General features: G+C 41.9%; 4 protein-coding genes across 5 annotated transcripts; 1 reads left to right on the forward strand and 3 right to left on the reverse strand.

Annotated features, from left to right (window-relative positions):
• Window positions 1-6: 6 nt before the first annotated feature.
• Window positions 7-4,321, forward strand: LOC123320934 (probable RNA helicase armi). The gene is made up of 3 exons (XM_044908430.1): window positions 7-2,862; window positions 2,979-3,586; window positions 3,766-4,321. The coding sequence occupies exons 1-3, from the start codon at window positions 117-119 to the stop codon at window positions 4,093-4,095; spliced, it is 3,684 nt and encodes a 1,227-aa protein (XP_044764365.1). The 5' UTR covers window positions 7-116; the 3' UTR covers window positions 4,096-4,321.
• Window positions 4,252-5,462, reverse strand: LOC123320939 (phospholipid phosphatase 5). The gene is made up of 3 exons (XM_044908437.1): window positions 5,263-5,462; window positions 4,653-5,206; window positions 4,252-4,598 (listed from the first exon to the last, which is right to left on the reverse strand). The coding sequence occupies exons 1-3, from the start codon at window positions 5,325-5,327 to the stop codon at window positions 4,447-4,449; spliced, it is 771 nt and encodes a 256-aa protein (XP_044764372.1). The 5' UTR covers window positions 5,328-5,462; the 3' UTR covers window positions 4,252-4,446.
• Window positions 5,463-5,656: 194 nt separating this feature from the next.
• LOC123320938 (brain-specific homeobox protein homolog) lies at window positions 5,657-8,877 on the reverse strand. Its single transcript, XM_044908436.1, has 3 exons — window positions 8,375-8,877; window positions 6,656-6,850; window positions 5,657-5,960 (listed from the first exon to the last, which is right to left on the reverse strand). Exons 1-3 carry the CDS (start codon window positions 8,814-8,816, stop codon window positions 5,773-5,775), a joined length of 825 nt encoding a protein of 274 aa, XP_044764371.1. The 5' UTR covers window positions 8,817-8,877; the 3' UTR covers window positions 5,657-5,772.
• Window positions 8,878-12,171: 3,294 nt separating this feature from the next.
• LOC123320937 (leucine-rich repeat neuronal protein 2-like) lies at window positions 12,172-14,861 on the reverse strand. Of its 2 annotated transcripts, XM_044908435.1 has the most exons (8): window positions 14,703-14,861; window positions 13,723-14,116; window positions 13,470-13,667; window positions 13,234-13,421; window positions 12,937-13,144; window positions 12,704-12,885; window positions 12,493-12,626; window positions 12,172-12,435 (listed from the first exon to the last, which is right to left on the reverse strand). In XM_044908435.1, exons 1-8 carry the CDS (start codon window positions 14,705-14,707, stop codon window positions 12,299-12,301), a joined length of 1,446 nt encoding a protein of 481 aa, XP_044764370.1. In that variant the 5' UTR covers window positions 14,708-14,861; the 3' UTR covers window positions 12,172-12,298. The 2 variants fall into 2 exon arrangements, with proteins under 2 accessions (XP_044764370.1, XP_044764369.1); XM_044908434.1 differs by having other exon boundaries at window positions 12,172-12,626.
• Between the last annotated feature and the right edge of the window lie 37 nt (window positions 14,862-14,898).

Genomic DNA, 14,898 nt, shown 5'->3' on the forward strand with positions numbered 1-14,898 from the left:
ACAGAGAAGACATAACCTAACTTTTACTGAAAAATGTGTCAATGAGCTCAAGTGTAAACAACAAACTTGGAAAAATGGTTTTCCTCAAAGATATTCAATAATTTTTATCATTCAGGATGTTTAAATTTTTATATTCCCTCTTTTGGGGTACCGACGAAGAGGAAGCTCTATCCCTCGAAGAATCCTATAAAATTCTGCAGCTTCCAGCGGTGAAAAAGAAAGAGGAAGAAGTAATTGAACCTTTGGAACACGAATGTGTATTCGACGACAATTATACAGTATTGGGAAAAAAAGGGGAGATTACGAATGTGGAAAATGATCAATTTACAATAGATAATTTATACACATTCCAATCAGATTCTGTGTATTTCCGTAAAGGTTCCAAAGTATCGTTTAATCTCTTCTTGGAACCGAATGGTCATAAAGTGACCAACGTTCATCTGATCGAAAACGACTGGACTGCTGAGGAAGAGACGACTTCAAAGTGGTGTTTGCGAACCTTAATATGTAATGTCGAAGATAGATATCAGAGAAAGCTATTTGTTAAACCTCATGATATCGAGATAAATCTCGATGAAGTCGCATCAGATTTCGTTCCTAAAATCGGAGATTGGTTACAACTGGACGCAAAATGCGAAATAGATGAGAATGTCGTTGATATGGGGGGAAAAATTTACGAAATCCTTAAAATATCAGCGCTTAGACCGCACATCAGAGAATGTACCGTGACTAGCTGGGATGCTCAACTCTGTGAAGGTACTCTTGATAACTCAATTTATTTCAATAAAGAGAGTTTATCAGGCGCATATGATCCACTGAGAAACGACAAAGTCACAGCTGAAGTAATTGAAAGCGATCAGAAAAGATGCACGTTTAGGGCTATCACAGTAATCCCAAACTTCATCAAAAGTAACTCTAATTTGAAGAACGTTTTGGACAAAGTTGTTGAAATCGAAGATGAATTGAAAGTGAAGGGTGTTTATCTGAACAAGCTTCAATGTTTGAAGTTTTCTTATCTTAAAGAAACACGTACTTATAAGTTCATAATTTGCAATAAATTAGAGGAAGCTGTTACAGTGAATTGTGTGAACTTTCCAAGGCCCAGTTCCCAGTGTAAAGTGTTGATTAACTATGAAAATGTTTTGATTCCCTCCAAGGGTTCCTTAGAAGTTAGCTACGAATGCACCAGTGCTAACATGGGAAAATCAAAAGAATACCTATTAGTATCCACAGATAAAGGGGACTTGAGTTGCTGGCTGGACATATATGTACAACCCTCTTCTTCCACTCCGCATGGACAATACAAACCGAATAGAAACAACTACACCTACCGGGATAAAAAGAACGTAATAAGAGGTCAGAACGTTTATTCAGCGCCAAGGTTCAAAGCTCGTCGCATGCCTGATTACACCCTCTCCAAAAGGTATCTAGATTTGATAACTAAACATGGTAACAGTTTGAAGAATCTGAAGGAACTCAAACGGGAGATGTGTCAAATGAAACCTTGCCTGTTGGAAGAATTGTCTTTCAGTAATTATCTGGATAAGTTGCATTCTTTGCTCTACATCGAGGAGGTCCAGAACATCATGGATATGAGCCAGTACGATCAAGAACTTACTGTGTTTGTCAGGTGTGGCGAATTTCTGGTGTGGCAGATTGATAACTTATCGGAGAAAAGGCCGTCCATATTGGTGGGTGACAAGGTGTTCGCACACGATCCGTACAAAAATACTGATGTCACCTGGGAGGGTTTCGTGCATAAGACCGGAGCCAAGCATGTTTATCTCAAGTTTTCCCCAGTTTTCCATCAATCGTACGACAGCGAGGATTACAGCACGCACGTCGAGGCCACTAGGACGACTATAAAGAGGCTGCATTTCGCCGTCGATATGGCAGTGAAGAACTTGGGGGTTGATCTGTTGTTTCCTTCGAGGTTGCAGCTGAAAGATCCCCAGGTATCCTTCGAAATCCCTAAAGTTACTAAAAAAAACCAGGATAATCTAGCACAGAATCCAGATACAAATGCGCCAGGTAGCAGGATGGAAACCCTGAAGAAGATAATGGAATACAACAAGAAGAGTCCGGAAGAGAAGGAAGAGTATAAAAACCAGATATTGACCCAGAGTTCCAACGACAGCAACACCTCGGACGACGACTCCAGTTCCAGAAAAAACGCGTTGCGGAGAAAAGAAGCCCTTCAGAGATTAATGGAATACAATAAAAAATCTCCGGAGGAGAAAGAAAACTACAAGAATCAAGTGTTGAACAGGGTTTCCTCGGAAAGAAACAGCTCGGAAGACGATTCCGACGCCAAATCCCAATCCTCGGTAACTTCCGAAGATACCAACAAGACTTCCCTCAAGAAGGACGTGTTGAAACTTCAATGGTACAACGACAAACTCAACTATTACCAGAGGGAAGCTGTTAAGAACATACTGCTGGGAGAGGCGAGACCTCTTCCTTACGTCATATTCGGACCTCCGGGGACTGGAAAAACCGTCACGTTGGTGGAGTGCATCCTGCAGATCCTCAGACTGATCCCTTCCTCCAGGATCCTGGTAACGGCGCCGTCTAACAGCGCGGCAGATCTCCTAGCTTTGAGGCTGATAGAATCCAAAGTGTTGAAACCTGGAGATTTGGTGAGGTACATCTCGAACAAGTACGTGCCCAACGTGCCCCCCGAGCTAGTCCCCTACGCCACCACGGGGAACATGTCCAGAGAGGGCACGAACACGCAAGCTCCCCAGGTTCTGGAGAACGGGATGGTCCTGGGGGCCACCAGCAAGGTCTTGGGGAGACACAGGATAACGGTTTCCACGTGTTCGTCTGCGGGCTCTTTGTACATGATGGATTTTTCGAAAGGTACCATTCAAGACATAATTAATATCAAAGTTAATTAATGCGTGTTGTTGTTTGCAATTTCGATCAGTTTATTTCTGCACACAGTTGCAAATTAATGTTCTCCTTCGAAATTTCAGATCACTTCAGTCACATTTTGGTGGATGAGGCAGGTCAAGCCATGGAGCCGGAGGTGCTGATCCCCCTGGTCTTCCTGAATCCGTCTTCGGGTCAGGCCATTCTAGCCGGGGACCCTCTGCAGTTAGGGCCGGTGATAACGTCGCCCTTGGCCAAGGAGTTCGGCCTGCAGACCTCCTATCTGGAACGCGTCCTGGACAGGTTTCCTTACGCCAGAGACACCGTCGGTTTTCCCTCCACCAACGGCTACGACCCCAAACTGATCACCAAGCTGCTGTACAACTACAGGAGCATGCCGAGCCTGTTGAAGCTCACCAGTTCGCTGTTTTACGACGACGATCTGATTCCGGTGCTGTCGGAGGATAAGGGGGACAGCGAGGAGGTGAAACTGTTGGAAAAATTGGGCTCTGTGCTCGGTAGGAACGAAAAGACTGGAAAAATACCCAACATCATCTTCCACGGTATCGTGGGACAGAATTTGCAGACTCCCGATTCGCCTTCTTGGTTCAACCCTAGCGAAGTAGGTCAGGTGCTGTTTTACGTCAACGCCCTGTATAAAGCCGGCTTGAAATGCGAAGATATCGGAATTATTTCACCCTACGTCAAACAGGTACAACGAATACTTTTTCAATTCTTTATTTTTCATATTAACATAAATTTTCACTAGATAAGTACAAAAAGTCATAGATGTTCTTAAATATAAACATAACCTCCTATATTTGACATTGACATTTGGTTGTGACAGTAGCTCGGCCAATCGAATGGATACAAAATACTGTTTTTTTACAGGTTAAGGAAATTCGTTCTATTCTGAGCGAGGCAGAGTTTGAAGTGCCCAAAATAGGAAGCGTGGAAGAATTTCAAGGGCAAGAGTTCAACGTGGTGATACTTTCGACTGTGAGATCGAGCGAAGAGTACATTTCCTTCGATATGAAGCACAGTTTGGGCTTCATCTCAGTGCCAAGAAGATTGAATGTGGCCCTTAGTAGGGCTAGGATCCTTCTTATCATAATAGGGAATCCAAATTTGTTGTACGAGGACCCTTATTGGAGGACAGTTTTGAATTATGCTGTGGAGAACGGTAGTTTCGTGGGTTGCCCTGTGAGACTGAGGAATTAATCCGTCAGAAACTTATTTTTTATAAGTCTACTTGTTGATCTATGATTCATAGATTGAATTTGGTTAGAAATTGTAAATCTGTTTTATCGTTCCATATCATGTAAGAATATAAAAAATATCTTTCTTTTCGGTTAAAAAAGACAAAACATACTGAGATATGATTGTGATTTTTTTTATTTGTAAATATTTGACCTTTCATTTTGTACCAATATATATTTTTCAACAATTCGACTATCATTTCCTGCGATCTATTCGGTATCGGAATTCGGGAAAGAAGGACCGCCTTCTTCATACAGTAAACAATAATATTCCTACAATGTTCTACGTGAATTATTAACGAAATTGTGGTTTTCATAACTTATTAAATGAAGAACAATCTCCTGGTTCCTTTGTAGAACTAGTCTTCGACTTTACCATAACAGAATTGGATCCCCCTCTTTTCAGGTACAATTGGAATGTAACATATGCTATTACCGAGCCCATAACACTGCCCACAATGATATCTATAAATCGCAGATAATCAAAAAACAATCTTTAAACTAATCATCGTCACTTACCTTGATAATGATGATGATAATCACATGTTCTGCTGATTGCTATAGTCGTAGCTAATAACAGTGGCAATGTACAAAAAATGAGTTTCAACCCCCTCATTCTCTGAGTTGTCCAAATCTCTAGTCTTCTAGCAGAGAACAAGGACATAAAAACCATAACTACAAATGAAAAGGATGAATGACCGCTGGGAAAACTTCTCCTCCCGTCATAAACGTGGTCTAAGCGCCCCGTGCATTTGGTGAAATCCGTTCCTTTTACTGAAGGAAAACATCTTTCTATAAAATCTGGTCTTGGTCTACCTACAAGTATTTTGATGTACGCAGTGAGGAAAGCGTTTAATGAAAAGGCTAAGGTTAATCCTGATATAGCTGATTTGCATTCCTTTCTACTAGATGGGTCTAGAATGAAAAACATTGCGAAACAGATCGTTGGAAATCCAATGCATATGCACCATAACACAGGTGATGGGACATAGCTTGCTGTAACTGGATAATTATATAACCACAACTCTTCAGGTTGAATTTGTCTTATAAAAGGTGTCGCCTTATCGTAGTATCTGAAAAAATTCAACTCAACTTTCTTCGAATTTTTTCAAATTGTAATGATTAATACCTGAATAAAATCATCAGTACCACTCTCACTGCGATTTCAATTAAATTTTCCCTAGAGGTTATCATATTGTGCCTTCAGAATTATAATCTAAGTAAACGTGTCAGCGTTCAATATCTGAGTATCATAATAATTTGACAATAAAATTGTTAATTTGAACTTGAACAAATTATTCAATATTGAGGTTAAAGTACAAATTTTGATAAGCAATATTTGAATTTCCCGCTGAAATGAGCACAACAAATAGAGCACAGAAAAAAATGAAGTCTTCTTCCTTGAATGACTTGAAAACATAGATTGTAATAAACAGTTTAATCTTTTCAAAACAAATAGTCTCTCAATATCTTCAAATCATTGAATTATATATTACATAAGAGACAAAATATAATCGGCTGAACATAAATAATGAACTCGCGTTATGTCACTTGCGCTAACTTCGCCTCACTCCCACGTGTCGATTCATTTCCAAGTTCGTTTTTTGAAATTCGTAAGTATCTACATTTTTTGATTTTCCTAGGTTCCTTCTCCACAACTACTACTGAAAGAAGCTTCACCTCCAACTATGTCTATATCACTATTATTGTCATCTTGATCTTCATCTGAAGACATCGATTTTTCCAATCGCTTGGAAAACTCTTCGGAACATACCCTATCATCTGTCGAACGAATAACTGCTTTCAAAGTGTGATCGTGAATAGAATCTGAAAAAGAACATGGATGGGATGATTCGATTTGATTTTTGCGATAAAAATTACGAAGAAGTTTATAATTATTGTTGCTGCTCTATGATCAAAGAGAAACAAGAGTTACTCTTTGCTATGATCAATCTTTCTCTTCGATACTTTGTATGATATTCTGTGAACCAAATTGTAATATTAGTGTTCTGTGACTGTAAGTATTCCTTTTCTGTGTTCAACGTTTCTAGAAGCCATTCAATATAGAGACGTCCATTTTCGATTAATTTTATTATAATCTTTAATTAACGTATGCATCTCAGGTTTTTTATTGATCTGAGGTATGCATACATCCATTAATATAATCTGAGTAGGTAAGTATTTCTCAATTTTTTTAAACTGGAAAGTCTGATTATGAATTGCGAGGAAACTTTCAAACGGGGCCCCAGAGGACTCGGAGGAGTCGCTTTCCCTTCCATTGAAAACCGAAATTCATCCCCCTACTTGCTAAATCAAATTACCCAATAATTCGACAGGAAGAGACAGTCTGGTCAAGCGTCTTGCCTTAATGGTCCTAAGTAAGGATCCCCAACATCTTTCAAGACTTTGCTAACTACGTTAGGACCCTTTTGACTCCACGTTTCGTTTTAATAAAACGCCGTTTTGGACTTTACAGATGTACAGGCTGTTTAGCCTGAGTCGACGAATCGAATATGTCTTACCTTTGGTTTGGTCTTCAACAATTTTCGTTCTCGATCCTGGATCGTCCCTGGCCTTTCTGACTTGTTTTTTATGCTTCATTCGTCTGTTTTGAAACCAAGTCTTGACCTGGGTCTCCGTGAGACTAAGGGCCCCTGCGAGTTCCACTCTTTCCGGCGTAGACAGGTATCGTTGAACGGAAAATCTTTTCTCTAACCCTGAAAAATGAACGTGGCTCTGAAGTCTACACATAGTAGTAGTTTTCCATTTCTGAAAACTATTATCTCTGATTTTTCATTTATTATTTTTTCTTTCTTTTAGAACTGGGTAGCTAACCTGACCTAACCTAACCTCATTCGTCGAGGAAAAGGAATGATTGAAGGGTCTTAGAGCACAGTCTTGTCCCTTATAGGGCTGGGCTGCTAAGGGATCTCCCTGAGGTCATTTCTAACCTCGGTCGTTGATGGTCTAGAAGGTCGAAGAAAAGGAACGTTTGAAGGGTGTTAGAGCAGAGTCTTGTCCCTTTTAGAACTGGGCAGATAACCTAACCTAACCTCAGTTGTCGATGGTCTAAATGGTCGAGGAAGAGGAATGATTTAAGGGTCTTAGAGAACAGTCTTGTGCCTTTTAGGGCTGGGCTGCTAAGGGATCTCCCGGATGTCATTCCTAACCTCGGTCGTTGATGGTCTAGAAGGTCGAAGATAAGGAAAGATTGAAGAGTCTTAGAGCACAGTCTTGTCCCTTCCTATAGGGCTGGGCTGCTAAGGGATCTCCCGGAGATCATTCCTAACCTCGGTCGCTGATGGTCCAGATGGTCGAAGTAAAGGAAAGATTGAAGGGTCTTAGAGCAGAGTGTTGTCCCTCTTAGAACTGGGCAGCTAACCTAACCTAACCTCGGTCGTCGATGGTTCAAGTGGTGGAGGAAAAGGAATGATTGAAGGGTCTTAGGGCACAGTCTTGTCCCTTCTTAGGGCTGGGCTGCTAAGGGATCTCCCGGATGTCATTCCCAACTTTAGCCATCGATGGACCAAGAGCGAAAATTTCATAATTCAATCCATTAGGTGAGTTTTCAGTTTTTTTTTGCGGGATATGTTATGATTTCGTTAAATGCGTTGGTCCACTTGATGTGTCACCGCTGCAGAGGCATAGAAACGTGAGAATATAACCATAGACATCAATGTCGTTCATAAGCAACGTTTTTTTTCTCTATGACTTTCCGACGGCAAAACTCAAGTGGATCAATCGCTTAATGCACACGACAAAAATATGTTTTTCCTATTATTTCAACGGTGATTCATCTGCGACACTTGGTTGTGCCGAAAATTTCGAAAAAAAAAATATATAGAGCATAAGGCCCCACTCAAACCTCGCGTGGCACTCAAAATGGAAATTGAAGGTGTTCAAATTACTACGAAGTACAACATACCATGTGTCTCAGAAGAATCACACATGAAATAATTTGAAACCACTGAAAGTCATAGAAAAAGAGAATTTGATGACTTCTCTATGAGATTCTTCTAAGTATTTATTTCTGTGCGTGTATAGCGGTGATACGCCAAGTGGTCCGATTCATTTAAATCATTATATCCGAAAATAGCTGTATTTCTAACATTTACGGTAATTTTATTTCATTTAAAAGGCACTATAAGTAAAAAATTATTCTATTCATTCGCTGGTAAATCGGATATAAGCTAAGGTCTTCTGTGGTGACGTTCATGAGGTAAAAAGTGGTAAAGACTCACCTGCCAGCTGCTGGTCGGTGAAGACCGTCCTGGCCTTCCTCCTCCTGCAGCTCTTCAGCGCGTTGAGGGACAGTTCCGAGGCAGCGGAACCGAAGAGCGGATGGAACCCGGCAATGCCCTGCGAGAAGAAGTACGGATCGGCCATCGACTTGTACGGCTCCCCCAGGCAGGCGTTCAGGGCCCCCATCACCTGGATATACGGCGGATTCGGCCCCGGCTGATAGGCGGCGAAACCGCCGGTCTGCAGGTAGCCGCAGGACCTCTTCTTCTCCGACCACCGCGGCTTGTCGTCCGCCTGCTTCGGCGACAGGCCCGCGAACGGACCCTGCACCATCTCGCCCTTCTGCTGCTGGCTGTAGAGGATGTCCTCGATGAGGAACGACGTCTTCTGCTGCGGCTGATGGCTGCTGAAGAAGGCCTTGTGCGACGCGTCGTGGTTCATGGTCGGGAGACGCGCGACGGGCGGTTTCGGGGGTCGTTAGGTCGTTTAAGCGACGCGACGGTCGCGGCAAATCTGCTCGTTTGCGTCCGCAATTCGCCAACCGCCCTCTCTCGTTTTTCCCCTTCGAGCCACCCCCCCGCGCGGAAGGCAGTTTCGATATCGTGCGAGGGGTCGGGATATGAGGCGACGACCGGGGCGCAGGTACAGGCTGGAGCCATCTGCGAATCCACGAAAAAGCGCGGGCGAACGAGTCAGAATTTTCCAATTTTCCTTAAATGCATTGGCCCACTCGGCGTACCGCCGCTGAGAAGTCACAGAAATAAATAGAATTCCACATCGTCTATGTCTTTAATCCACAGACGATTATTTTTTATTTCTATGACTTTTCGCAGGAGTGACTCTTTAAAGTCATAGAAATGAATAGACGGTCACATCATCTATGTATCCAATCCATAGACAAGTAACTTTTATTTCTATGACTTCGGAGGCGTGACCTTGTAGTCACAGAAATGAGTAGAATGTCAAATCATCTATGTCTCTAATCCATAGACAAGTAACTTTTATTTCTATGATTTACGAGGCGTGACCTTGTAGAGTCACAGAAATGAATAGAATGTCAAATAATCGATGTTCCTTAACCATAGACAAATTAAGTTTATTTCTATGACTGTTCGGCGTGATCACAGAAATGAAAATATTTCTATGACGTTTTTGAAAGACATAGAGGTTACTTTCAATCACAGAGTATTTACCCTTTTTCTTGTTCTTATGGCAATTAGACCAATTCGTCTGGGAAATTCGGGACATGCTGAATATTTGATGAATTTCCACTATATTTTTATGTTTTTATGAACGGACGAACAAGAAAAAGGAATTTTCTAGGGGAAAATATATAGGAGGTGTGGAATCATTCCATATTTTCCCATATCGAGAAAATCCACCTATTCTCGTTGAAAATTCATCATTTTCATTATGAAAAATTAACGATTTTCACCATATTCGCCACGAAATGAATACGAATGGTTGATCAAAGTCTAAATTACGTTAGTAGTAGCCCATTAGATAAGATCATCTTACCATCAGGTGCCCAATTCGTAAATTTCAGCGAAATTTCTTATCTATACCGAACAGCCTGTACGATATGATCTGTCAATTTGTCGGATTACCCTCTGGCTTCGATCGCAAACGGAGGAAACTGAATAGCGGGAATCAGGATGTTTACAGGAACGTCCTAGGTCCTTTGCTGAGTGCCAACCCAAGTCCTTTCCAACTTCCCATATTCATACAACCATAGGACATTCAGAAACCCTTCTTATTCGATTATTTTCTCGATACTTGAATTCATTCGCGAGAAATTATAAAGAAAAAATTCAATTTCCGGTCTTCATCGTTTGAAATGGTGAAGGGGAATTACCCAGTGAGTGATTTTCGTGAAACAAAGTGGCGAGGTTTTTATGAAACATTTTTTTTCGTGGTAGTCATTCCTTTTTTGGAATTTCACAGGTTAAAATGGACGTTAAGTGTGAGATTAACCAGAAGATATGGAAAAATAGGAAATTCTGATGTAAAGTGTTAATTGTTCGAGAAAAAAAATTGACATACAAAGATGATATAGACCAATGACTATACGAAACCCAGAAGATTTCTAGATAACAAAAGTCTGGTAAGCAAATATGTAAATTTGCAGAGTGAAATATCTAATCCGGATCTTTTTCAGGTGATTTTTTGTGCATTCGGAATATGCATTGGTGTAGACAGGAAGAGGTAGAGGTTGGAGCCGCCTCCAAAAAAAATCCTACCGACGCCAATGAGATGTTATGGTTAGCTCTTTTCTGAAAACTTACGATATTTTAGACTACGGAGTAGAGAAACGGTGGATTACGGGTGGAGCATATCCCCCGGTACGGTCCTGAACGCCTCAGCCACCCCATTAAGGTGAGTTTAATGAGCAGATTAGGCGGCCATGACAACCGATCAGAGGCGTGTCCCCGTCCGCCAATGGAATGCGGCGATATTCAACCCCCGGCCAATGCGAAAACGTAGGTCAAATCATCCCTAAACGGGCGAAATGTGCGGCAAGTTAGGGAAGTGAGTTTGGAGCGTTCGCGAACCCTGCGGGGGTAGGGGTAGGGCGAAATCCTCCGGCCCCGGATAAGGCCAGGCTAATGGACAAATTGCATTAGAGTCCGTGATTTCCGCATTCAGGCAATTATTGATTCTCATCCACCCATATTACGGGTAAATTGTGTGTAGCTATATACCCACCTCTTCCCTTCCAACCTGCTTCCAACCCCTCCGGTTCGTGCCGACTTTACATCACGTTCCTTCGCTGAATGAAACTTTACCCACCCCGACTCGAAAACTTGATTTTCAACCCCTCTATTCTTACGAGGATGTATTCCAACGTTTCGAATTTAGCAATCCCGAATGAACTTGTGTGAAATTGAAGATTCAATCGATGTACGACATATAAGGCCAGCTATAACTGATTTTACTCGTTTTATAACTTATTCCTAGAGATTTTGCGTTGAATGCAAGAAATGATGAGAATTCAGTTAACTGGTGCGATTAACTAACACAATTCGTGAAATTAAAGATGGAATCGTATGATTTATAACTAATTCTATTCATTTCATAACTAAATTCCGGGAAAAATAGCTGGTGCATTTAACTAACATAATTCTTAACAATTTCCGTTAAATTAAAGTTAAAATCCTATAAGTTATATGAGGCCAGTTATAACTAATTTTACTCTTTTTCATAACTGAATACACATGCGTTTTGATCTGTTTCCCTTCAATTCTGTGTTAAATGGAAGAATGATGAAAATTCAAATAGTTGGTACCTACAGAGTTAGCTAACACCAGTTAATGAAAAGTCCAATGACTACTGATTTTGTCCTTTTCATAACTAAATTTACCCACATGGATTTTGATCTCTATTTCATCGAAATTTCTGATTTAATGAAGGAACTGATAGAAATTCAGTTAGCTAGTGCGATTAACTAACACAATTCTGTATTAGTTCCATAAAATGAATGTTAAAACTTACTTTATCATATAAAGCAAGTTAAAACTGATTCAACTCCTTTCACAAATAAATAATATCGAATTTTACTCTCAAAAAACTTGACGGTTTATCGAAATTGTGTTAGTTAACTGAACCAGCTGTGATACAAATTAGTTATAACTGGTCTTATATGAGTTGCTTCAATTATAAGTTCAATATGAGTTGTCAAATCTGTGTTAGTTAACTGTGCTAGCCATTTGGTGGAGGATTTTTATAATTGAGCTAGTTAATTATGGGAATCTAGCTAAAATCTGGAATATTTGGTTGGGAACAATAAAAGAAGAACTTTTCTATATCTACTTGGGAATTTTAATCTTGTAAATTTATACTCTGACTCATCGGCTCTATTACATAATGAAGAATATCATTAAATTTGTAGTTGAGAGTGAAAAGGGTCCATTTAAAATCGCAACTCAATATTCGTAGACGTCGTTGGTCCTCCTGTAGAACTGCCTGGAGAAGGACGCGGCGGAATCGTCGAAATAACCGAACCAGTGTCTCCTGTAGGAGTAGATACAGAACAGCACCAGGGGGATACCGAGCAGTAGCCCTGTAAAAGGAATGCTAAGGAGCACGGAATGTAACGAGTATTTAGGTAGAATCATACCGGCCAACGTCCCGACCAACATTGCCGCGTCCCTTTCCGGTTGGGCGCCGTACAGGTCCAGACATCTCATGTTGTAGTTTCTCTTGTGCAGCTCCTCGAAGGTGTAGGACGTCATCTCGACGGGAGCGGCGCACCTGGAAACGATTTTCAGTCGATTATGGTGGAGGCGAAACCTAATTTAAAAATTATCAATGAATTTTTAACCACTCACTTCATCGCCTTGGCCTTGTCCTCGTCGATCTTGAGATAGACGGGCATCAGGGTCTCTACCATCCACTGGTTCTCGCACTCGCAAGTCCACGGGTTGTTCGACAGGTCCAACTCGGCCAGCGTGCTCCAATGAGCCAGCAGCGACTTGTTTATGTACGAGATCTGGTTGTCGTTGAGGTAGAGCTGAAAAAAAAATTGCGATACCCCTATTAGGCGATTTTCGGACCCTTTTACCTTCTTTATGTCCGGCCAGCTGTCCATGGTGCCCGTCGCGTCCGCCGTCGAAAGCGTCGCGTCGTCGATCCTGCTCAACCTGGGGTTCCCGGCCACGTAGAGCTCCTGCAGATCGGTCAGGTTGGCCAGGGAACCTGCGTCCAGAGCCACCAAGTCGGACATCTGGCAGAGGTGAAGGACGCGCAGCGTCGGAATCCTCGGGAAACCGCTGCAAAATTAATCGTTGTTAGGTGGGGTTCCTCAGGGTTCTACCCTTGGACCAGCATTATTTGTTAAATGGTCATTTTTTTGTCTTACTTTTGTCTGGTCAGTTCCACCACGGCGTTGTCGTTGAAGACGAACTTCCTCAGAGAGTGCGCCTCTTCCAGCTCCCTGGGGACGCCGGTGAAGGAGTTCCCGGACAGGTTCAACACCTCGATGTACTTGGGGGTGTGCAGGAAGTACTTGGGCAGGGCGCTGAGTTGCGTGTAGCTCAAATCTAGAAACTGAAAGGGAGTTTAGGGGGTTTCGTGGTGATCTTGTCGCGGACGCACCTTCAAGTTGGCCAGATTCGTTATCGCTATGGCGGTATGGGTGTCGATCACCTCCAAGGGGTTGTAGGCCAAGGACAGGGTCTCCACCGATTCGGTGTGCTCGAAGAGGTCCGCGTTCAGCGTGTGGATGCTGTTGTGGTCCAGCATCAGGGTGCGTAGGGATCTCAAGGGGTAAAAGTCACCGGCCATATATAGCCCCTGGAAATTCATCATCACATCAGTGAATATTCAGTTATTATAAGTGGTTTCCTACCTGGAAGGCGTTGGGATGCAAATTTTCGACGTTGTTATGGCTCAGCACCAACGTTTCCAGCTTTTGCAGCCTGCTGAACACGTTGTTCTTCACGTGGGAGATCTTGTTGAAGGACAGGTCCAGTCTGACGACGTTCTCGGTCGCGAAGCCGTCGGCGAGGGTGTTCAGCTCGTTGTACCTTATCGTCAGGTCGGATACGGACAGGAGGTCCCCCTGCGTCCCGTTCGCGAATATTACGTCGGCGATTTCTTTGATGTCGGACAGACAAAGGACCTCCAGGAAGGTGGCATTTATATTGGAGCAGTTGCAACGGGAACATAGCGACGACGGGGGTTGGTTTCGGACCCCCAGGAACAGGCAGGACAGGTAGACGAGCAGCGACGCCGTTCTAACCCTGGAAAACGCGAGATTATTAGTGGGTTTAGGGCGATGAGAGACGGTAGGGGTTCGATTATTTAGTTCTGTGATGATAGCCTTCTATATTTTGTGATTGTTACTTGAGATAGCCCATATTGAAGTTGATGTTTCAGTGGGAACCGAATGAAGTTGCAGTGGTTGGTCATTTATAACTTAACCTCAAAAAAATTGACGTTCGTGGTGTAGTTTTCTGTGTTCTGGCACTACAAAACAATGTACGAATTCAACAACAACAAGATTCAGTCATGGATGAAATGTCGCCAGTAATTCTGGATTATTGAAGTATATACATGGTTATTTCGCAATTAGTCAGTTGAAACGTTCAATTATTGATATTATCTACGATTTTCGATTAAATCAACTGGAAAGCCTATTTCGACTGTTATATTTCTCTATTAGACTGATTCAATTTCCATTTGGCATAAAACGCACTTCGATTCCGGGAACAAATAACAATAACAAAGTTTAACGAAATAATTCACTTGTCATCGTTCGAAATTAATACGAGAAAAATCGTTTGTTGTTGCGAATACGAATCGACTAGTTTTCACTTGATCACTCACCCCATTTCTCTTCGTGAAAACACTCACAATCTTAATTTATACGAAAAACATTTCTACCGTCGTTTTTGAACTACTTTTTTTCACGCAATGAACGGATCCTATGCGGCAGGTTCACGCTGGAGATAAGGATACGTATCAGTTTTATCTAATCTTTCGATTGCCTAATTGAATATGAGATATTTGTTGTATGAGACGA

Source organism: Coccinella septempunctata, chromosome 9 (genome assembly GCF_907165205.1).
Source record: "Coccinella septempunctata chromosome 9, icCocSept1.1, whole genome shotgun sequence".
Classification (NCBI taxonomy): Eukaryota; Metazoa; Arthropoda; class Insecta; order Coleoptera; family Coccinellidae; genus Coccinella; species Coccinella septempunctata.

Excerpts from the sequence above, each read along its gene's own strand:
- LOC123320938 (XM_044908436.1), bottom strand. The coding sequence starts at position 8,816 with ATGAACCACGACGCGTCGCACAAGGCCTTCTTCAGCAGCCATCAGCCG. Across the intron at positions 6,851-8,374 it reads CACCGACCAGCAGCTGGCAG|GGTTAGAGAAAAGATTTTCC; the intron begins GTGAGTCTTTAC and ends TTCATTTTTCAG. Across the intron at positions 5,961-6,655 it reads TGTTGAAGACCAAACCAAAG|ATTCTATTCACGATCACACT; the intron begins GTAAGACATATT and ends GTTCTTTTTCAG.
- LOC123320939 (XM_044908437.1), bottom strand. The coding sequence starts at position 5,327 with ATGATAACCTCTAGGGAAAATTTAATTGAAATCGCAGTGAGAGTGGTA. Across the intron at positions 5,207-5,262 it reads GTACTGATGATTTTATTCAG|ATACTACGATAAGGCGACAC; the intron begins GTATTAATCATT and ends GAATTTTTTCAG. Across the intron at positions 4,599-4,652 it reads TTATCATCATCATTATCAAG|ATATCATTGTGGGCAGTGTT; the intron begins GTAAGTGACGAT and ends TGCGATTTATAG.
- LOC123320937 (XM_044908434.1), bottom strand. Across the intron at positions 12,886-12,936 it reads GCTGGCCGGACATAAAGAAG|CTCTACCTCAACGACAACCA; the intron begins GTAAAAGGGTCC and ends TTTTTTTTTCAG. Across the intron at positions 12,627-12,703 it reads GACAAGGCCAAGGCGATGAA|GTGCGCCGCTCCCGTCGAGA; the intron begins GTGAGTGGTTAA and ends AATCGTTTCCAG.
- LOC123320934 (XM_044908430.1), top strand. The coding sequence starts at position 117 with ATGTTTAAATTTTTATATTCCCTCTTTTGGGGTACCGACGAAGAGGAA. Across the intron at positions 2,863-2,978 it reads CATGATGGATTTTTCGAAAG|ATCACTTCAGTCACATTTTG; the intron begins GTACCATTCAAG and ends TCGAAATTTCAG. Across the intron at positions 3,587-3,765 it reads TTTCACCCTACGTCAAACAG|GTTAAGGAAATTCGTTCTAT; the intron begins GTACAACGAATA and ends GTTTTTTTACAG.